Genomic DNA, 22,288 nt, shown 5'->3' on the forward strand with positions numbered 1-22,288 from the left:
ACTTTTACAAGGACATGTAGTGATAGGACAAGGGGGAATGGATTCAAACTTAAAAAGGGTAGGTTTAGATTAGCTATTAGGAAAAAATTCCTCACTCTAAGGGTGGTGAGGCACTGGTAGAGGTTGCCCAGAGAAGCTGTGGCTGTCCCACTCCTGGAAGTGTTCAAGACCAGGTTGGATGGAGCTCTGAGGAACCTGCTCTCATGGAAGGTGTCCCTGCCTACGGTGGGGGGTTGGAAATGGATGATATTTCAGTCCCTTCCAAATCACTCTATTCCATAATTTTATGATCTCAGTGTATGGCCTGCTCCACTTCCACCTGCGTGCTTGCCCACTTCACCAGACCTGGAATCGTAAAATCTCTCTGAAAATCGTATCTCACACTTCTTAGGGATCGTTTTTCGGTTTTTTTTCCCCCTGTGCTATAAAACGCGCTGTTCAGTTCTGGTTTTAGACACCGGTGGGCGCTCTATGGTCTCGCCGCAGCCTTCTCCAGGCACGACAGTAGCAGCAGCTTTCCCTCGGTTATTTGAGGGCCCGTTCCCTGAGGGAGGCGCGGGGCTGCACTCTCCCAGCAGGGGCGGTCCTGTCCCGGCCGGAGGGACACTGTGCCGGCTGGAGCGGCACTCTCCCAGCCGGGGCGGCCCTGTCCCGGCGGGAGCTGCCTGTGGGGCCGCGCCGCGGCGGGGAGCGAGGAGCGCGCTCCGGGGGCGGGGGAGCGCAGACCGCGGGCCGCGCGCACATGCGCAGAGCCCGGGACTTGTTGCCGGCGCTCGTAACTCCGGGGCCGGGACCGCCCGTGAAGTGACGGGGCGGCAGGGAAGGGAAGGGCAGCGAAGGGAAGGGAGGGGGTAGGAGAGGCCGCCCCGGCGCAGGTAAGGGAGCGCGAGAGCGGCGCCGTGCGGGGCCGCGGGGAGGGGAGCGGGCAGGGGAGCAGGCGAGGCGAGCGCGGCCGCTCCTCAGCGGGACCCCCGCAGCGGGGTCGGGGCGGGCGGCGCCGGGCGCGGCGGCCCCTCCCCGCGGGGAGCTGAGCCAGCCCACCCTGCTGGGCTCGGAGGGACCCGCTCCTTGCGCCAGGGCCGAGCCTGCCGCTTTCCAATGTGCTCCTGGGGAGCCCGGCCCCGCCCGCCGCAGCTCCACGTCCCTGCCGGAGCCGGGAGCGCGGCCGGTTCCACAAGGGAGCAGGCGCCCGTTTCTGGAGCCCGTGCCGGGGCTCCCTGGGTGCCTGCGGCGCAGCCTCATCCGTGGGAGGTCTTCCCCTGCCCTCTATCTTCCTGGCAGCTGGCTTGTTTAAAAAGAACAGCTTTCGAGAATTGGAAGTAGTGCCTGATAAACTCCAGTGTGGTGCTGAGAGTTTAGCGTGCAGGCTGAAGATTCCCGAAGGCCCTTCAAAAATGCTTTCTTCTCCGTCGGCACTAAACTTCAGTCCGTAGAAAGCAAGGATAGAGTCACAGCACAACTTTTTTGGGCGTGGTAGGGTTTTTTCCCTTATCTTCCCCGCCCCCCACCCCCCCCCCCCCCGGGATGAAACAGGTCAGCTGAGACAAAATTTCTTCCTCACCATGTCACGCTGTCCAACATTTAGAAAATCCTGTTTTGGGAGGAGTATTCTCCATCCTGTTTTCCCGCTGTTTAAAAGGACAATATTTCTTTATTCGTATTTGTTTGTTTGTTTCATTTTCAGCATCCAGAATAGTGCTGTCGTCAGAGACATGTGCATTCCTCTTAGAGGCACGACATCACAAGAGTAGTGTCCCTGGACCTGTGTGATGAGGACCTACAATATTTGCTTTTGAAGGATTGAGTTTTTTTCGGGGCGTGGTTTCTTTGCGAATTTATCAGTCAGAAGTGTGTTCTGCGTGAAGCAGTACTTGGGAATCAGCAAGTTAATAAGATCCAAGAAAAGACATGTTTGAAGTGGAAAGGCTGCCTGCCTTGCTAGAAAGAACTTTGTATCAATAGCCAAATCTCGTGCATTCTTGTATGGTACTACCTTATCTGATCAGGTCAGTTGACTACAATGAGGCAGATGTCTGTTCTCTAACAAATACTCTTTGTTCTTTCTTGTTTGTGATATAAGATAATTGCTATGCTGGCCTTTCAGTTGAATTATTTTGAAAAAGGAAATTCACACAATATTCCAAGAATGGAAAGGAGCATGCGTATTTGTGCAGTAGTTCTTTTCTGTGGAATTAGTGGTGAATTTGTTAATGGTCTCAAGGTTTTGACGTTTAAATACAAAGTTCACAAGCTGGTGCATTCACACACGCTCATCAAGTAGGAACAAAATCTTCAAACTGCTGTTGTTGGAATATGTAATGCCCAGTGTGATTCCTAGAATCACAGTGCAGGCTGGAATATGTAGTTTGATGTTATAGATTAAATGATAGGGAAGGTTTTTTTGGGAGGAGTCTTCTGCAGTTGCCCTCAGATCTCTGTAGAGGATGTGGTTCACTAGATGTCTGGAATTCTTGTCTGGGCACTGCTGGTAGCTGAACCTGCCAGCTATTGCAAAATATTTCACATGTGAAGGGAAGAGATTGTCAAAGGCATCTTCTTTTCCAAAGTAGTTTTCCAGTTGCATCTTCCTGCACTTTTTATACTTGTAATATTAGTGTATCTCACAAATAGCAACCAGGCCTTTTACAAGTTGGTTTCACCTTTTCTTTTCTTTTTCTTTTGAAGGGATAGACAAAATGAACCCTTTCTATTTTCTGGGTTTTGGACATTCTCATCTAGGCTTCTTTGGGAACAGGAGTGGACCTTTCAACAGAACAAATGAGACTTACTGCTACAGCACTGCCCAGGGCAGCACAGTGCTCCAAGGCGTCACGTTTGGTGGAATCCCAACTGTCCTGCTGCTTGACGTAACCTTCTTTTTTGTAAGCCCAGTTTTCTGTTTCTTGAATTGAAAGTACTTCTGGCCTTCTCACGAGTTAGATTGTTCAGAGTTCTCTTATTTATCAGGTTGGAATTTGGTTTCTGAGAATGTTTAGAATAAAGAAATGAGTTGAGGCCATCCTGGCAACATCAAAGTGCTTTTCACGTGTTGATAAATGCAGATGGGATGGTGGTGTCACTCTGTGTTGGATGTGTAGATGTAGGGAGAGTGCAGTGTTACAGGATCTGTGTGCAGAGTCAGTGGATTCTGTGGTTGTAGCTCAAATTTTCATGTTTTATCTTAACTGCAGGAACATTTGGGTTTAAGTACTGGGTACATTTTCAGGATGGGGACACCATTACTAGCTCAGTTGTGAAATTACAGGTTTTCCATATTGTATTGCCTTTTGAAAAAACTTTTTAAAAATGATATTTCTCGAAGCTGTAGATGAAGATGAAATAATGTACTGAAAAGCTCAGTCCTGACAAAAGGTGGAATATGATTAGTTGCTAGCTGGGGGCTCCAGGGCAGGCCTGAAACTTGTGGTTGTTTTTGTAAGCTTGGTCTAGGTGGTCTTCAGCCACCAGAAACAGGGCTGCAGTCCTGCAAATTGGCCTGAGAAGAGGGTCTGTGGTAGTAAAATAAACTAAAGGGGTAACAGTTCCTGGGTTCTAGGAATCTGCTGTAAAGTAACTTAAAATACCTGTGGTCTGATCTGGTCGTTCTGTAGAAATGTAGAGGATATTCCTCAAAGTTATATAATGGAATTCTTTGCTGTTGATTTGGTATATGCTAACATGAATCCGTTTTCTGAAGATGTACAGTATTTACAGCTCTGTGTGACCAATGGCACAGCATTTAATAAGATTTAGTTGAAGTGTTTGCCTTTTTTTTAAAGCTGTGGCTCAGTTTTAAGATACTGAGCCTGCTTTTGGGTTCCTTGCTGTTGAACTCTGCACTCAAGCAGGGTTAGGTAAAGAGTTGGGTGCAGTGCAGAAGGCTCCTCTCTTCTTCAAGTACTAGGGACTGAAAATTATTTATCAACTCCTGTATTCTTATTTTCATGACATTTTTACTGCATATCCTTTTAGTAACTGTCAGTTGAGGGGTTTCTGATATGTTATTTCTAGGCTGGTTTCCAAAGGAAGTGTGGTTTATATATTTTGTTGTCTTCCCTTTTTTATCTGGCAGTCCTTCCTAAAAACTGTAGAATACTATAGCCAATTTCAACCAAAGTTGTGAAGAATCCGGAGAACTTTCCTGCTTGCACCAAGTTTAATGACCAGGTGAAGAAGGAAGATCTAAATTAATCCTCCCTGTTAGGAGGAAGGCTCTCATAAGAAAGTTATATTCATTGTGAAATGTGGAAATTAGCTGTGTAATCTTGACACAGAGGTAATCTGGACACGTATCCTGACTGGGCAGTCAGTATTTGATCCCAGTAAGTTACATCACTAACACTACTTTCCAGCCAAACAAGTATGGGATGGAGGAGGAGCCAGAAGATGAGGGTTTATGTTACATATGCATAGAAAACAGGCCTTGTTACTTCATCGCTTTCTGTAGAGCAACTTGTTTCTTAAAAAAGAACAACAAAAAACAAAACAAACAAACGAAAAAGGAAATGAATCTATGGAATTCTCAGATGATGGAGCTTTTTTCTTGTTTTCTTAGTCTCTTTCAAAAAGGGAAAATACAGAGGGCAGATTAAAAATACATTGCAGAGATCAGAGATAGGTTGGTTTGTAGCATGGCCACCACTGAGCTGGCTGGTGTATGATAATTGACTTAGGAGCTAGGACAGCATTTTTTGTCATTTCTTACACACCTAAGAATGATTATTATGAAAAGGGGAAAAGAAATATTAAAGTATATTCTTTTTTCTTTTTTAGATTTTAATATTACTCTTTTCCATTATAAGAAAGAGATTCTGGGACTATGGTCGTGTTGCTCTGGTGTCAGAAGTTGAAAGGTAAAAATTATATGCAGTCAAACTGACTTGTTGAAACCACTTGGGGAGTGGGCAGGAAAGTACAGTAAATGTGGCTTATATTAGGTGCATTTGTATCAATTAGATGTTTGTAATCACATGCACTTGTTTGTTAAAAATGCCCTCACACTGCTTTGTGTGAAATACATCCCCCTCAGAGAGTTACTGTCCGTGGTTTCAGCCGTAAGTCCTGTGTTTCCATTGCTAGGAATTTCATCCTACAGCTGTGAGTTACGGAAGGGGAGGTAAGGAAGTAGGCTGCTTGTCTGCTGATATGCTGCACATTGATGTTTGCAGTGTGCTTCTGTACAGAGGGATATTATCCATTTTGTTTGTCTTGGCTCAAGCCCAGTGTATTCCCAGAGCTCTCTGCACAGCCTGTGCCAGAAAATTTCCCCAGGGTTCAAAAACAAAACTTACTGTTGCAGGTTTCTGAAATCCTTCACTGTTTTTTAGTAGTATTTCAAATGAGCTTTTGATTTAGTTTTTTTCTGTAGGATGATGTGTTGGAATGTTTGAAATCTAAGCTGTGTGTGAATGAGCCTCTTCCTGGTGCAATCAAGTTGTGGTAAATTCACAACTAAGCAGGAAAGAACTCAAACCCTGTTTTAGGTGTAATCTATGTACAGTTGTGAAAGATAGATGATGTAAAATAGGATGGGCAATAACTGAGAAGGCTTTAATCCAGCTGGTTGAGGCAGCAATCGTGAAGGTGCTCTGGTACTGGGCTGTAGAAGCATGGGACCAACAGGCTGGAGCAATCAGACACTCAGGAGCTTGTGTTTTTGTCTTGCTGGACTGTAAGCTGAGTCTGCTGGCCAAAATTACAGACACCTAGGAGCACACTCTATTCTAACAAGTGTCCTCCTGTAATTACCATTGCAACATTTCTTTTTAGCAACAAACTGGAAACAGGCACTCTGCGACTTTTGAGGGCTACAGAGTTTCTAAATGTTTCTAGCCTTGCTACAGGACTGTTTGTGTGAGGAGGTGGCTTTGCGGGGATTCAGTTGTGAGGAGAAATTGTAAGCAGTGGCTGTGCGATAAAGGAAGAAAGCTGGAGGGAAAAGAAGTGATGTCTTGTAGTGAGGAATATCCAAACAGGAAGCCAGTTTGCAAATCTCATCTTGGCTAGGCTCCCAAATGTGTGTTGCATTCTGTTACATCGCTGTGATTTAAATATCCTGATAAAATGTTATTTTCTTTCAAGTTCAGTTATGTGCTCTCATGTCAGGAGCTCAGGTGTCCTCTCTGTTCTTCTCTCTGTTCAACATGAGACATACACAGGTTACTGTAATCAGGCACGTGCTACAGGGTGAAAATCACAGCTTTCATAAGTGAAAAAGTGTGTTTGTACTGCATCCCTTAGCCAGAATTGTTAAAGTTGAAATGATTCTGTAGAACTCCATCATCTGCTGTTAAAGATACTTAAAAGCATCATTTAATGTGTTTTAGTGAATCAAGATATAACCGGTTGTCAACGTCCTCATCAGTACCTGAAGATCTTGAATATGATAAGGTAAGTATTCTAGAGTTCTGATAATACTTTCTGAATGGAATCTGGTGTAATTTGCCCTTCCATACAGTCCAATGAACCATTAAACTGGAAGTTCATCTCTATGCAAAAATTAATAATGCATTGTTAACTGTCTTTTTACAGAACCATGCATAATCTCGCTTTCCTCACAAACTATTGCCATATCATAAAACCAGTATCTTGTGTCTTTGTTTCTAGGTCTAGTTTGCTGGGGTATTTTTAATTTGGAGAGGGACTATGTATTAGTGTTTCAAAGTGGGAAGGGAGAGTGAAAAAAAGACTAGTGAATAATTTGCACTGGGATAGCAGTTCAAAAAATTACATTGTGTTCACATTGCAAATAATACCTAGTTGCTCTTTACAGTACATTGTTTCTTCACAGTGTTGAGAAAACTGGATGTGAGTGTGAGGCTAATAATGGTGTTATGCACTCTTAATAGTCAAATTGGTTTGGAGTGGAGGGTAATATTTTGGCCAAACTTTTAACTGGTTCACTCCATGGTCTTTCTGAAGTTGTTGTATTGGTACACCTCTATAATTTTGTGTTGCAAATTCAGAATGAACCATGCAAGAGTCCTCCAGTGGTGGCATCCTAAGTTTTCAACATTCTGTATATACATGCATCAACTTAATATCTAGCCTTGCAATCAATTATTTGTGTGGGAATCAAAAGCATACTAGTATTTGATCAGGATTGCTCTGTTATTTGTGTACTTTACTTCATCTTTTTAAAACCCTAAAGCAACTTCATCTGTTGAGTAACACGTCTGTTTAGTTGTATAATGTTCACTTGAAAGAAGAGCCCTTTTGAGAGAGAAGGGGGTTTTTTTGAACCATAGTGGGACACTCAGTGAGATCTGAATTCTGTATCCAGTTTCATTGGGGGATTTGTAAACCTATATAAGAAGCCTTTCTGTTAATGTAATCACAGCAGTGTTTTTAACAAGCATTTAACTGGTGAACTTGTATTTTACCCTTGTATTTGAGAGCAACAAACTACCAGCTTTTTAGCTATGAGGTTGCCTTAATATGTCTTGAATATGCCATAATAGAAAGATTTGTCTTAATTGGATGTATTAGACTCTATTTTTTGTATGTCAGCTCCTAAAAACTTTTTTTTTTATGTATAGGGGTTTTGTTCTTGGATTACAGCTGCTTTTCGGATGCGGTAAGTATAGGAAACAGAAATAGTGTGCTGTGGTTTGCTTTGATCTTTTTTAATTTAGAAAAGTGATTTTCATTCAAAAATTTTGGGGGTTACTTTCCCCTTTGAGTAGATAGAATTTTAATACAAGCACTGATGCAGGTGCCTCTGCTGGTTGAAAAAAGGAAATGATAACAAGGTCAACTTATGGGAATACTTTTTCAGGATACAGTTCTCCTACTAACAGCCTGGGGACCTCCCAGTCTTGGGACAGTGTGTGAATCTGAGTGAATCTATAACATTTATATGGATTCAGAACTAATAATGACACTCTAGGATTTTACTCTTCAAAGAGTACCTTGTGGGTGTTCCCCTCTTTGAAGCCAGTAGGGCCCCAGGTAGGCAGTGGGATTGCCCTGCAAGGGTTTCTGTGGAGAACTGTTGGTTTAGTTGGGGCTGGAATTGGCTAACTAAGGAAAGTCCATCCCAGTGTTTCCCAGAAACTGAATGTTAGACGTGTGATGTGTATCTTTATATGTCTCTTGGGGCTTAGTAGATCAAAAAAATTAAAAGTCAATTTCTAGCTTGGATACATTGAAATATGAAAGGGGTGGGGGTTAAGCCTTTCTTTGTCCATTTTTGATAGCTCATTTCCTTCCTTTTCCAAGTTCTCCTATTCTAATAATCTGATCTGCTGACAGTGGAGAGATGGTGAGAGTTCATTCCAAAGCTTTTTTTCTCCTGTTACCTGGGTGTCATAATAGTGACGTGGTTCTGTTGTAATTTGCCTCACAGGGAGCCTTTATGGAGATGAGTGAATACTGTCACTGATCTTAAATTTAGCAAGCGAGGCTTGTGACTGGCATAAAGCAGGAGGTCACAGCAAAAGACTTTGTCCTCTTCTAGTACAAAAGAATTTGGATTCATATTTGCTTTTCAGATTATTGTTTCAATCTTAAATTCCCTTGTGTTAAATTTGTATGGCAGTATTGTACAAGAAAAATACGTATTTGGAACTTGAATTTACATGTGAAAGAACACAGTCATTGTGAAATCCAATAAGGATTAGTGGGAATGGGGATGCTACTGAGTAGACTGAAGATTTAATATGTGTTCATAAACCACTCCCAAGAAGAATAAACAAGCTGACCATGTGCTTTTGTGTCTGATGCAGTGATGATGAGATTCATGAGAGGTGTGGGGAAGATGCCATCCATTACCTGGCCTTCCAGCGTCACATCATCTGCTTGCTGATTGCCATCAGCATTTTGTCCGTGTGTGTGATACTGCCTGTCAATCTCTCGGGTGATCTGCTCGGTAAGAATGCACTTTTTTATATTCTTAGAACAATTCTTTATTTTATATGGTAGTAAAAACGCTTTTGTTTGGTGTTTTTTTATTTTATTTTGGAAAAATTTATAAGGTGGTGTTTTAACCACTGTAGTGGGTTGACTCTGGCTGGATGCCATCTTCACAAATGGCTGCACCATAAGTCACTCTTCTACAGGGTGCAGTCCTTCATGCACAGTGTGGGTCCCTCACAGTTCCACGAATCCCACCAGGAAACCTGCTCTAGCATGGGCTCCTCTCTCCGTGGGTCCACAGGTCTCTGCCAGGACCCTCTTCCAGCACAGGCTTTCCACAGGATTACAGCTTCCTCTCAGGCATCCACCTCCTGCAGTACGGGTCTCTTCTCCATGGGCTGCAGGTAGATCTCTGCATCCCCATGGTTCCCCACCGTGGGCTGCAGGGGAACCTCAGCTCTGGTGCCTGAAGCACCTCCTGCCCCTCCTTCTGCCCTGACCTTGGTATCTGCAGAGTTGTTCCTCTCTCATATTCTCACTCTGCTCTTCTCTGTCTGCAGTTAGATCTGCACAATAACTTTTTTCTCCTTCTGAAATATGCTATCACTATTGTTCCTAATTGGCTTGGCCTTGGCCAGAAGTTGGTCTGTCCAGGAGCTGGCTGGAATTGGCTGTCATGGACCTGGGGAAGTTTCTGGCAGCTTGTCACAGAATCCAGCCCTGTAGCCCCCATTACCTAAACCTGGCCACACAAACCCAACACATCCCCTCAGTCTGATGTGAAATGTGTGTGATTGTAGAGGCCTCTATAAACAGTTGTCAGAAACAGGATTGCAGACCTAGATGACACAACTTAAAAGGCTCAGGGCAGGATTAACTTTACCCATGCCCTCTTAACTGGTGTTGATCATTATGGTTTTTCTTGGTGGTGATTGTCAATGGAAAACATCTTCACAGCTGAGAAATCTTTTTCTAGTATCCAGTCTGAACCTCTTTCGCTTCAATGAATTTAAAATTTTTTTTTTGACCTGTCACTAGAGATAATTATTCTTTTCCTCTTGACAAAATCCTTGTAGCTGCTTGAGAATTATAAACATTTTTAATCTGCTTTTTCCTCTTTCTCATAAGCAAACCAGTTAACTTGGTCTTTAATGAGAAATGTTTTCCATTTGGCTGATCATAAAATCATCAGCCATGCCTTGAATTTTTGTTTTAATCCAGCTACACTGTCTCCCATTGTTCCTTTATGTCTTGGTTTGTGTCTCAAAATTGGACAAATCTTGCAGAGACTTTGTCAATGCTGACTAGATAAAGTTGATTTCATGTTTCTTGCGGTGTAGTCCTGATTATGTCTTCCAGTGTGGCACCTACAAATAAAATAATCATGTCCTGTAGTCTGCCATTCAGTTTGTTGGAGGGAAATCTGAGCTCTTTGAGTGAGATCTCAGTTAAACCCTGTTTATACATTCTTCCATTTTGATTATGGGCCCTTACAATCTGTTTCATACCTGGCATTGTATCAGTTTCATCAAGGTCATGTTTAAAGTGCTGTTCATGGTTTTTAAGAACTTTGTGACATAGCTCATGTCTGTGACAGGAGACATTGCAACTTTTACTTTTTGTATTGTTTCTCTGTGGAACTTCCATCTCTGACCTCCCTTTTATGAGTTCTTTCTTGGTAATTCTCTGTATTAATATCAGCTTTTTATTAAAGCAGGACAATGTAGTTTCTGTGTTTCTGCATTTACCTTTGTGAGTCTAGGAAATAGAGCAGAAACCAAAGCTTTAGTGTTCCCTGCCCTTCTTCTTCCTCTTCCACTGTAGGCTGATTTTGTGCATTTGTAATTCTTTCAGTTGTGATAACGTAACTTGCAGTGTGGTTTAACAGTCTGGGCTAGAAGAATTGTTTGGTTTTCTAGATACACTTAACTCCTTTTCCATTGTGATAATTTACTCAATTTTTCCCCACTTGCATTATCATTTTTTAAAACACTTGACAGTCTAGAGAAATAATGTCATGTAAACCCATTTTTGACCTTACCAAGGTTATCAGCAGTGCTTTGTCAACACTGAATTAATGCGGCTTAAAAGCATGAGATAAGAAATCAGTTAAGATGAAAGAAAAATGTGAAGGAAATATGTTTAATCCCTAAGCAATATTGTTAATGGACATGAAGGGAGAGGACTGGTTCAAAGGTCTAGTGTTTAGTTTTGCAGAACACTCTACTGTTTTTCTTGGTAACTTGAATGTGGTATAATTTAGGGGTGTTTTTTCCAACTTTAAAATGCAGGATGGAGTAAACCAGGATTGATTATGATTCTAAATCTTTTTATCAATGAACTTATTCAGCAATAAAAAGAAATACATCAACTTCTGTAAAAAACAGAGTGAAAACTGACTTTCTGACAGTAAGTGTTGTGCCAGTTAATTTTCCTACTTGTTCTTGCTCTTCCTAGATAAAGACCCCTATAGTTTTGGAAGAACAACTATAGTAAACTTACAGACTAGGTAAGTAAGTCTTGCGGAGTCCCTCTGTGCTGGTGTCTGTTTCCTGCCATGGTCTCTAAGCACAAGAATTGATATTTGCAGCATGGCTCATGGGGTTGGAATAACTTAATCCCTGTCCATTGACTGAAACTGGGATATGTTCTGCTTCAGGCTGTGCACTTACAGTGCTGATAAGAAATTTTGAGACTGGGCTTCTACTCTCTCAGCTCTCACTTCTCAAACCACGTGTTTCCCTTGGCTAATGACTGCACACCCAGTGGTATTTTTTCAGAAACTTCCCCATTAAAGGAAACCATGCTTCAGAAGGAAGGTAAAGCTGATGGCTTTACTGGAATGTGTAGCTGGGATGATTTAAATTCCCTTACATTAGAGTTATGTGTGTGTGTATCTCTCCCGTCTGAGATTACAATTAAAATTACTTCTACTTGTTTTAAAAAGTCTGTAATATAGTTGAAGTACAAAGCTGAACAAATCTTCTGATTTATTCTTGATCTATCCACATCCAGCCCTGGCACTATGTCCAGTAGAATTTCTGTTTTGTTTAACCATGCTATGAAACCAAGTAACTAATGGGAATTTTTTTACTTTATTGGATTTTTTCATCTGTAAAATAGGTTCCTGTATTTTAGTTTAATTGCAATTAGTAATGCTCTTCACAAAACTGAGGAGTTGTTCTCAGAACAGAATTTCTGTAATTTTTGAAGGAGCTATCAGAAAAGCAGAATTCACTCCCTATATGAGGCTGTTTTCAGTTTGAGTAAGGATTGCATTCAAGGAGAGTTCAGTTATGCACTCAGCACAGTAAATAATAAAGTAAATAACAAACATTTTGGCAAATAGCATCATATGTGCTATTGGTCATCTCAATGAGAAAGTGAAAGCTAAACACTGCCTAAATATGTCCATGTCATAGAGTATCTGCTTCCTTTTTAGCTCCATGACCCACAGAATTTTATAAGAAGCAAATAAACCTGTTGGCTGTCCAAGGCAGCTGCATAAGCGTGACTGACTACAAGTAACTGCCTTTTTTTTTTTCTTATTTTGTGTTCAGTGAGAGGTTTTGATCTGATTATCATTTTGATAGCTGCTTGTATCAATTGGACAATGGGTTCTTCCTGTTTCTCATATTCCCAACGTTTTGTCTGACAGCAATAATCTTCTTTGGCTGCACACAGTTTTTGCTGTTGTTTACCTGATTCTGACTGTTGTCTTCATGAGACATCACATGAAGTACGTCACATATAAAGAAGAAAACATAGTAAGTGTCTGTATTGGAGTGAAAAAAAGTGTATTTTCCAATGGATAACACTAAAAAAGCACCTCCTGGATGCTAGACTGTGACATAAATGTGAAGGGATTTACTGAAAGCAAGACTCTAGGTGAATTGTGAAAATGGATGGAGAGAAGGAATTTGGGGAGGGATTTGTGAATTTTTGCTGTAACCTATTACCAATGTAGGTGCTGTCTTAAATAGATGAGCTCCCACCAAAATCAGAATTACCTACCTTTTTTCCCACTCTACTACACAGCTAATTGTGCTGTGTCTTGGCCTTCTTTATAATCTTGTTTTGTCTTTCGTAATGTGCTTTACCAAAATGTAACTTGCATTTTCTCTCCCAGGTTAAGTGCACGTTGTTCGTAACTGGTCTTCCAAAAAATGCGAGTGAACAGACAGTGGAAAACCATTTCACGTGAGTTCCATACTTGAGTTATAACGTTGGAGTCATGGAATGGTTTGGTTGGAAGGGACCTTAAATATCATCCAGGGCAGGGACACCTCCCACTCGAGCAGGTTGCTCAGACCCCCATCCAACATGACCCTGAATAGTTCCAGGGATGGGGCAACTACAGCTTCTCTGGGCAGCCTGCTCCAGGGCCTCACCACCCTCACACTGAAGAAGTTGCTCCTGGTATCTAATACAAACCTATTCTCTTTCAGTTTGAAGTTGTTCTCCCTTATCCTGTCACTACCTGCCCTTGTAAAAGGTTTCTCTCCATCTTCGTTTAGGAGTAGGAGATGTAAAGTTGTCCTGGTAGTTTTCCGTGCCCAAGCAGATAAGTTTTTTGAATTCTGCACAGTTTAAAATTCAGAAAAGACTATATTTCAATGAAGTTAGTTAGCTGATCTTAAAATCAGAGTTTAAGAAAGTGTCTGTGTATCCACACTTTCCATTCATGCCTCCACACTGCATTTATTTGGAATAAAGCTGTGCATCTCATATTAAAGTTACTTCCAACAACTGTCTGTGGGAGTCTCTGCTCTCTGATACCTCATTCAGAAATTAAATGAGTGATGAGATGTCAGTTTGATACCAGTGCTGCTCTTTGAAAGTTTCTTCATTGTACTTTCTGTTCTTATTGTTCTCATGTGCTGCTTCCTTTCAGGGATGCCTACCCAACCTGCACTGTGCTGGAGGTTCAGCTGTGTTATGATGTAGCCAAGCTTATTAACCTTTTCAAAAAAAGGTACTTGTCTTTGTAACCTACATGAATTTAGTTTAATTTTATGAATGTTTCGCTAGTCCATAATCAATATGTACCAGCAGCACTAACCTGGTGCATCCTAAAGATGGATTCTGCTCTTCAGGTTCTGGTCTGGACTTCAGTTAGATTCAGTTGTGTTTTAAAGGGGTTTATGGGGTTCAGCCCATCCCTTGTTGGTGTGAAATGTTGTGTGTTGCCTAAGTTGTTTTGACTTGCTGATTATTTATGTGTGTATGTACCTAATTATTTACAGACAGGCAGTTCAAAGTGAAAAACTGAACCATTGAATTAATAACTCTGTTAACCCTGCTTCTTTGGCCAGAGGTGCTGATCACAGGAGAGACAAGTGTTATCTTCTGGGCTCTCAAGAATAACATTGGGTTGTTCTTTTTCCTGGAACACCATACAAGTGTAGGCTGTATAATGGTATTACAGATTTGCAAATATATTATATAAGTAACCAAAATAAACTGCATGTAAATATCTTTGATGACTGGGTAATTTGCTATCAGTCCTTGGCATCATTTTTTCCTCTTGGGGATTATAATCTTTTTTAGATTAATTTGATACTGTTTTCTTGAAAAATCTTATGGGTGTATTTTTCTGTGCAGAAAACAGGCAGAAAAAAGTCTGATTTACTATGAACACCTGCATCAGAAGTATGGCAAGAGGGTCCAAATCAACCCTAAGCCATGTGGTCAATTCTGCTGCTGCGAAATGAGAGGTTGTGAAAGGGTAAGAGATTGTATTCTTTTTTAGTTATGGCTGAGTGGGTTATTAGAGGAGTAGAAAATTGTTTTTGTGTCATGTTTCATTGACCTTCAGAAAATTCTTCATTCATTGCCCTTAGGTCATCTGCCATGCTCTTGTACTGTATAGAAGAGGAATTCCCTGAAACTTTTGAAATGTAATCTTAGTGCACAAACCGAAGTACAAACTTCCTGTTTGTCTTTGCCTTGTGACATGATTTGTAATTTGTGGGAGTGGCATGAGGAAGGGCGACTATGGTTTGTGTAAGCTGTGTGTTAATGAGGATATTGGCCATCTGGTACTTGCATGTAACAGCCATCAATTTCCCCACAGGAGGATGCTGTAGATTATTATACCAAAGTTAGAAATGAACTGGAGGAAGAATATTCAAAAGAGGAACAAGCTGTTCATAATAACCCACTGGGAATGGCTTTTGTAACATTTCAAGAGAAATCCATGGCAACCTAGTAAGTTTTGTCTGTAGTCTAGTTTGTGCTCTTTTTACTAAAATAGTACAACTGATCTCTTGTTTGTGTCCCTTGTTTGCTTATGTTGGTTCTTCCTTTCTTCTTTTTTTACCATTCTGTGGATTTGCTCTGCTTTGCTTTCTGGTAAGTTTTTCCATAAATGTGTTTTAGCCTGTATGCTTTGAATGAAGAAATTATCTAAGGGACTAAAAGGCTTGGGACATTTAATGGGAAAAAGAGCCTTTTTCTTCTGTGTGGTATCCAGTCCATCAGTGTGGGTTAGTAGGAGGCCAGACTAATTGGTTCTTGAATATGAGTTACTGACATCTCCATTTCCTACTGTGCAAATGGTCCAATTACCAAACTACCTGAGTGGGTACAAATTACAATGCCAATAAAGTCATCTCAGCAGTGTGGGGTCAGTGAGGGACCTGGCCACAGGTGATAGATACACATATTCTGTATATCTCTTACCTGTTGTTACAGATATATATGTAGACCTAATAGCAGAAGTTGTTTTGTGCTTTTATTCAGTCACTTGCAGAGAAAAATATGTTCTGTTGGCTCTTTGTGAGCATCTTTTGCTAACACAAAGTGGGTAAAGGGAAGCAGAATAATATTTGTATTACAAGGTAACACATTATGCTTTTTTTCTGTTCTTAGCCTCTGTGGTTTAAATTGTCTGCATTCTTTTGGCCTTCAAGTCATGTTAGAGAAACAGTTTTTCAGGCCATTTTCCAAGGAAGTTCAGGATGTAGAATTTCTTGCAAGAATTTGCTATACTGGAGAAGGTTTTGCTTGCTACTCTTTCACTGAGTACTGATTGTGTGATGAAATCTGCCTCTTCCCCTTACCTAAACTTGTAATGAATTAACATTTTGAGATGTGAAAATGAAAGAAGAAATAAGCACTGAAGTTCCTTCCCTAGCCACTGATGTATTGTGTACAATTTTGATGGGATAGTCCCTCCCTGAGCAAGAGTTCTGAGTTGCACTGCAGCCATCTCTGAGTTGAATCATCAAGACCTGAAAATATTTTAGCTTGTTTAGCTTGGAATTAATATGGTGGACTCCATTTTCTGGGAAACTAGATTAAATTATGTGTGAAGCTGGGGCTCCCATCAAGTTAGAAAGTTACTTGGTGCCCTTAGGGTGCTCTGCTCTGCAGAGCCCTGAAATAGGATGAGAGAAACAGGATGCCAGAAGTGAGGTTCTGGGTGCTCAGGTGGTTTTAGAAGCTTTTTAATGATGGCTAAAACTTGCTCTGTATGTATTTTTAAAAATAAACTATCATGGAATAATCAACTGTCTTAAATACTTGCTGCTGCAAGATGCTGGCAATCTGACATCACTACTTGAAATTCTGGTAAGGAAAAGATCTGGGGGGTTGAGGGTTATTTTTGTTAGTTTGGTGTTCATGTGGTTGTGTGTGTGTGGTTCTCTGTCTTCTTTATGTTAAGACCACAACTGAGAAATAAGCATGTTCACAGATTTTAGAATCTCCCCATTTAAATATAATACATATTGTTTCTATGCTACTGTAATAAAATAGTCTCTGAATGTGTGCCTTGCCCTTCTACTGCTGTCCTTTGAGAGATCTTTGAAAGCATTTATTCTGGGCATGTTTAAATTTTCTTTAAATATTTTGAGTGTCAGTCAACTCCTAATATTGGAAGATAGAATTAAGCACTGTGATTATTTTAGGAGTTGGTGAAAGAGGCTAATATTTTGAATTGTGAGAATACCAGCATGCTAAAAATTCTTCTGAGAATTGGTACTCAAGGCAAAATTGGCTGGTTTTGATACTAGTGTAAAGGATTAGTCTGCAGTCTCATTTCATTAGTCTACTTTGATTTGAAAACAGCTGTATTATGTAAAGATGCGTTTAGGAAACTGTCTGTCCTTTTTTCCCCCATGCTCTTTGGCTTTGAATTTTTTTTTTTTAATATGACTCATTTCTGTTGTTCATGTTGGTAGAGGCATAAACAGTTTAAACCAAGACTGTTTTTTATTTCCATCAAAACAGATCTCAGGCCTGTGGTAGCACCTACTTATATAATGGTCTTTATTGCATAATATGTTACATTGTTGTTTAAGCTCTATCTTGATCACAGGTTATTAAAATTTAAAAAAAAAAAACCCAAAACCTTTATCACTATTCCCAGACTTTCTCATTACATATTTAGCATTTTCAGGTATAAAAATTGGAAAAATCTTCCTCTTATTCCCTACAGCATCCTTAAGGACTTCAATGCCTGTAAATGTCAGAGCATTAAGTGTAAAGGAGAACCCCAGCCATCACCCTACAGCAGGGACCTCTGTATATCCAACTGGAAGGTTACATATGCTCCTTATCCTGAGAATATTTGTTGGTAAGATTCCTGTCTTACATCCATTTGTTGGTGATTATGTAGGTTTAGAATGGGCACAGGACAAATAGGGATGACAGTGTTATTCTTTAACCCTAAACTAAAACTTTATGTAGTGTTGGAATGTGGCTGCTCTGCCTCTTAATTTTCATTACTGGTGTTCTTAACTGACCTCGGGGTAATGGAATAGAATTTTTCCATCCCAAATTTAAAAAAAAAAAAAACAACAAAAACCAACCTAATCCTGTTTGTCTGTCCCTCTGCGTTTCCATTTTTTGAGGCTAGTGCATAACTACTGTTGAGATCTGAGGGAAGCAACGTGGTATTAGTGCTGAGTATCCTCAAAATATGTATTTTCTTTTCTGAGTAGCCACATGATGAGCATAACTTGATCCGCTCTCTAAACTTTGGTCTGTCTTCTTCCTGTTCTTTTTCTTTTCTCCCCACCCCACCTTGAAGAAGAGGGACCATAGGGATATGCCAAGTTCACAAAAAGGCTTGTCATAATTAGGGATGTTACTGAGCCTCTGTATCCCTGTTTTGTTTGTTCTGAATATTTTGCTTTCCTTGGCATTCAAATCATTCCAGTCCTTTTGGCAACCATCTCAAATTACGTTTAAGGACTTTATTTGTTTAAAACCTATAGTTGCTGTTTTAATATGGCTGGAAGGGATGCAGAATTTGCAAATTTGTAACTTTATTTCAAATTACAGTTTTTTGGTAGATTCTGCCTCTTTCCTTGCAGAAATTCTCTGTGTCTTCTATCTCTGTCTCTTCTTGTCCCATTTCTGTTTAGTACTTCTGTATTATTGAACAATGGAAGTGTTTCATCCCAAACTTTAATTACATTAGACATTGCTTGTGTATTGAAAGAATAAATATGTTCTTCTGCAAGCACAATTTATGGTATCATTCAAGAGAGGTTGCACAGTTCTCTTTATTTCTAATAGCAACTGGAACTTGTGTAGTGCTTTGTTATATAACTGAAAGCTCAGTTTAGAAAAAGCAGTGCCACCTGTTACTTGACAGATAGTGTATACATCTTTTTTTAACAGCAAATGCTTGCTGCTTGTTTTAATGTCTTTTTTTTTTTTTTTTTTTTTTTTTTTTCTTCTTTCTCCAGGAAAAATCTTTCAGTGCATGGATTGAAATGGTGGTTTAGATGGGCTTGCATTAATTTGCTTCTTTTTATTGTGCTGTTTTTTCTTACTACTCCTTCCATAATCATCTCAACCATGGACAAGTTCAATGTCACTAAACCTATTCACTACCTTAATGTGAGTATTGCCCTCTGTTTGGATATAGCTGTTTAGGATCAGACCAAAATTTTGGTAAATTGGTAGGGTTTAATTGTCTTACCTTCAGTTGAAATTCCTACCTTACACCTTCAGTTGAAATTCTCAGGACTGTTTTTTGTAACTGCTGATTAAAACCATAAGACCAGAATCAGGTCTTTAGCCATCTTTCATTCCTGGATAATAGTCTAAAGTAATTTTTATCTGAGGCTTTATATTATTATAACATATTTATGTATTTGTGGTAAAATCCAAATTTAAAGAATTCTGAATTTTGTAGTCAAAAAATCTTTGCAAAAAATGGAATTTCAAGTCCAACTTGTATTTTGAGTTTTATGATAAGAAGGGGGGAAATTCAGATTTTTAACTCTGAGGTAAAATGTTGTTTTTATTTTGTTTATAGGGTTCAAATCAAGATGGCATATATATCTGATCCTAGTTTGACTGCAGCTAAAGCAACTCGCAAGCTGTTCTTTTTAAATATTTCTGCAAGCTAGTGTAAACTACATAAAAACCCTTTGTGAGATTCATTCTCATGGAATTTAATTCCCAATCTCACTTTGGTTTTTTTGTCTTGCATGCCAGTGCTAAGCACTCACTACTCAATTTAAGCCTATCTGAACATTTCTCCAGTTCATCCTGCTATACTTTACAAGGAGCAAAATATTAGCATCTTTGTTGCACCACGACTGCATTAAAGTGTTTTTAATACTTATCCTTATTTCCTCCCCCACTAGAATCCTGTCATCAGTCAGTTTTTCCCAACACTCTTGCTCTGGTCCTTCTCAGCTTTGCTACCAACAATTGTCTATTACTCAACATTGCTGGAGTCCCACTGGACAAAGTAAGCAACCTTTTCCTCTCTTTTTACCTTATGAGCTGAACTACTAAAATAAATGAAAGTGCTGATCTTTGACAGTGCTCTCAAATCCGAAGACATGTCATAGCAGGGAAATTCCTGTTCTGGTCCCTTTCTAGTGTTATAACCACACTTGAGGGTTTGGGTAATTTGTAACCACGCAGCAGGTGTAATATGACCACATGATTTGCTTATGCTTTCCCCTGCTCCCCATCTCACTCCTCTTTGTGTTTAATCAGAAAAAAATTGTATGAGCAGTCTCAGGAGGTGTAGCTTCAACAAGAGCACGGCAAGTGCCTCTAATCCCATAATTAACTTGCTGTCTGGGAAGATAGGCCATGTGGTTTGGATCCCCTCCAGGCTGACAACTTATAAAAAGGGCATCCATCTTTTTGTTATTTGGCATGACAAAATGGTCTGGATGTAGCTCCTGGTGCGCAGCTCAGATCTGTTGGATATCAGCGGTGATCTGAGAAGACTTATAGGGCCAAAGGCCCAGTAGATGTGTTGATGCAAGGTTTTCATATTGAACTGGTGCACCCCAGAGATGTCAACCCCACTAATGTGCTGCTGTCTTGGAGAACTCAGCACAGCTTGGTTTGAAGTACCAGATTTGATGCCCTGTTTGCCTACACACAGATTAAAGCCTGGTACTTCACATTCAACCCCATCTTCACTCAGCTTCATTCAGTCTTAATCCATAAAGCTGGTAGTCATTGTTTGTTCATTTGTTTTTATATTCTAAGGCAAATTTGGTGGTTTTCCTTTTGAAATTTTGTACAATTCTTTTCTAAGACACCATGTCCAGAGTCTACTTTTAATTTGTCACAGTTGTATGCTTTTCATCAACTTTTTTTTTGGTAGCTGTGCTACACACATGAACTTTGAGCCCTTCTCAATCAGTTAAAATAATTTTCTGAAGTCACTAGAGATCACAGGTCTGATTTCAGGCCTCGCTGTGGTTACACTGATAGGTCTCACAGGGCCCAAGTGTTCCTGTAATAAAACCCCTCTGGTTTTAAAGCCCTATCAGATACCACCTCTAAGGGTCTGAAGTGTGCACAGTGCTGCACTTTTCTGGCAACAGGGTGTCACTGAATCTGTGTTCCTGCTACAGCAGTAGGGGTATAGCATTAGTAGTGCCATGTTATTCCTTCCCCACGACTTGACACCTGGGAGGGAGGTTGTCTGAGTGTCTGGTTTCTTGGCAGTTGTGCCCTTTTCTGAACTGCTTAATCCCTCCTGGCATGACACTTGAAGAGCTGTTTGTTTACAAGCTGTTGCAAGATTGAATGTCTTTGGGTGAGAGACCAGCTGTGCTGGTCGCACATCCCCGTGCATGTGGTGCAGACCTGTAGTGATGCTCATCCAGAGTCTGAAATAACAGTCAGCAATATTTTTGTTGCCCAAGAAGATACTGGAAGTCTGCTTGGTCCATATTGGTGAATATCTCAAAGATGTTTGGTAGCAATGTGATATGGTAGGGGAAGCTGGAAGTCTGACAGGTGCTGGCATAGTCCAGGAAAGATCCTTCCTATGTGGCAGCTTTTTGTATGAGTTTCTCACTCAGTGCCTTTTTATGTTGATAGATCTGCAGAGAACAGAATAATGATGCATAAAGTCTACATATTTTTGATCTTCATGGTATTGATTCTGCCTTCCCTTGGTCTTACCAGGTAAAGAATCATAGTTTAATGAGATAATGGCTGAGTACTTTTATAATGAGACCTCTTACTTGTGTTTTCTAGTTGTGAGGTATAGTCAATGTACCCCACTCCCTCCAGTGTGTGTGGTTATGTTGTCATTACACATTAGATTTCAATGTTCATCTTACATCTGGGATCCTCAGAGCACTTGAAACTTTTCAAAGTCTGGCTTTTCTTTTAACAAGGAAATTTAAGACCTTTTAAGATCAATGGCTAATTAAAAGTTGCCCATACTCACCATTATAGCTGAGAACCAAGTTTCCTGACTGTGTCTTATACTTCAGTTGGAGTTGTCCTTTTTTTTCCACCTTTACACTTTTTGACTGTTTCCCTGGGTGACATGTATTTGTCCTATCTGTATCATAATTGCTAAAAATGAATCATTAAAATTTAATATGAAGTAGATGTTTTTGTTCTGTTTGATTTTGTACCTTTTTTCTTATTTCTAGCTATCAGTAACTGTGAAAAAGCTAAAGTTGTGTTCAGATTATTTGATTAAATTCTCTCTATCCACTATCTTGATTTAAGATACTTAAAAAGAGAAGTAATTTTAGACAGTACGAAGGTGTGGGAGGCTGAATTACATCCACCATCTTTCTTTCAGCCTTGATTTCTTTTTCCGCTGGCTGTTTGACAGAGAATCCTCTGATTCTGCAGTTAGGCTGGAGTAAGTATTAGCTAAATAATATTCTCTCTTTGCTATTCCTTTGTAAAGGAATACTTAATTTTTTTTTTCTGTTTATTGTCCTTGTTTATAGTTTATTAAAATTTGCTCAGGGTTGCTACTCTGGGATGATGTTGAGCTTCTGAATAAGGGAAGGAGACAATAAGGTTGGACATTAGAAAGAATTTCTTCACAGAAAGGATGGTAAGATATTGGAATTGGATTAGGACTGCTGCATATCATGGACAGGGGATCTTTGCAAGGATTACAGTGAGACCAAAGGGCTGCAACAGTTCTCTTTCTGTAATCCAGTGAATCTTGATTTTAAGA

General features: G+C 40.2%; 1 protein-coding gene across 3 annotated transcripts in view; it reads left to right on the forward strand.

Annotated features, from left to right (window-relative positions):
* The first annotated feature begins 778 nt into the window (after positions 1 to 778).
* TMEM63A (transmembrane protein 63A) overlaps positions 779 to 22,288 on the forward strand; it is a 30,373-nt gene continuing 8,863 nt past the window's right edge. Inside the window, exons 1-18 of one of the 3 annotated variants that reach the window (XM_066178165.1) lie at positions 779 to 875; positions 1,685 to 2,006; positions 2,686 to 2,882; positions 4,774 to 4,853; positions 6,327 to 6,390; positions 7,539 to 7,576; positions 8,727 to 8,869; positions 11,314 to 11,365; positions 12,515 to 12,623; positions 12,986 to 13,056; positions 13,751 to 13,831; positions 14,461 to 14,584; positions 14,933 to 15,066; positions 17,300 to 17,437; positions 18,558 to 18,711; positions 19,467 to 19,573; positions 21,178 to 21,264; positions 21,899 to 21,961. In XM_066178165.1, the coding sequence (XP_066034262.1) occupies positions 2,697 to 2,882; positions 4,774 to 4,853; positions 6,327 to 6,390; positions 7,539 to 7,576; positions 8,727 to 8,869; positions 11,314 to 11,365; positions 12,515 to 12,623; positions 12,986 to 13,056; positions 13,751 to 13,831; positions 14,461 to 14,584; positions 14,933 to 15,066; positions 17,300 to 17,437; positions 18,558 to 18,711; positions 19,467 to 19,573; positions 21,178 to 21,264; positions 21,899 to 21,961 (1,631 nt within the window). In that variant the 5' untranslated portion in view covers positions 779 to 875; positions 1,685 to 2,006; positions 2,686 to 2,696. Of the gene's footprint in view, positions 876 to 1,287; positions 1,474 to 1,684; positions 2,007 to 2,685; positions 2,883 to 4,773; positions 4,854 to 6,326; positions 6,391 to 7,538; positions 7,577 to 8,726; positions 8,870 to 11,313; positions 11,366 to 12,514; positions 12,624 to 12,985; positions 13,057 to 13,750; positions 13,832 to 14,460; positions 14,585 to 14,932; positions 15,067 to 17,299; positions 17,438 to 18,557; positions 18,712 to 19,466; positions 19,574 to 21,177; positions 21,265 to 21,898; positions 21,962 to 22,288 lie in introns of those variants that run through there. The other 2 variants (XM_066178166.1, XM_066178167.1) reach the window with 2 other exon arrangements.

Source organism: Chamaea fasciata, unplaced genomic scaffold, assembly GCF_029207755.1.
Source record: "Chamaea fasciata isolate MVZ Bird 193981 ecotype frontalis unplaced genomic scaffold, bChaFas1.0.hap1 SCAF_3, whole genome shotgun sequence".
NCBI classification, from domain to species: domain Eukaryota; kingdom Metazoa; phylum Chordata; class Aves; order Passeriformes; family Sylviidae; genus Chamaea; species Chamaea fasciata.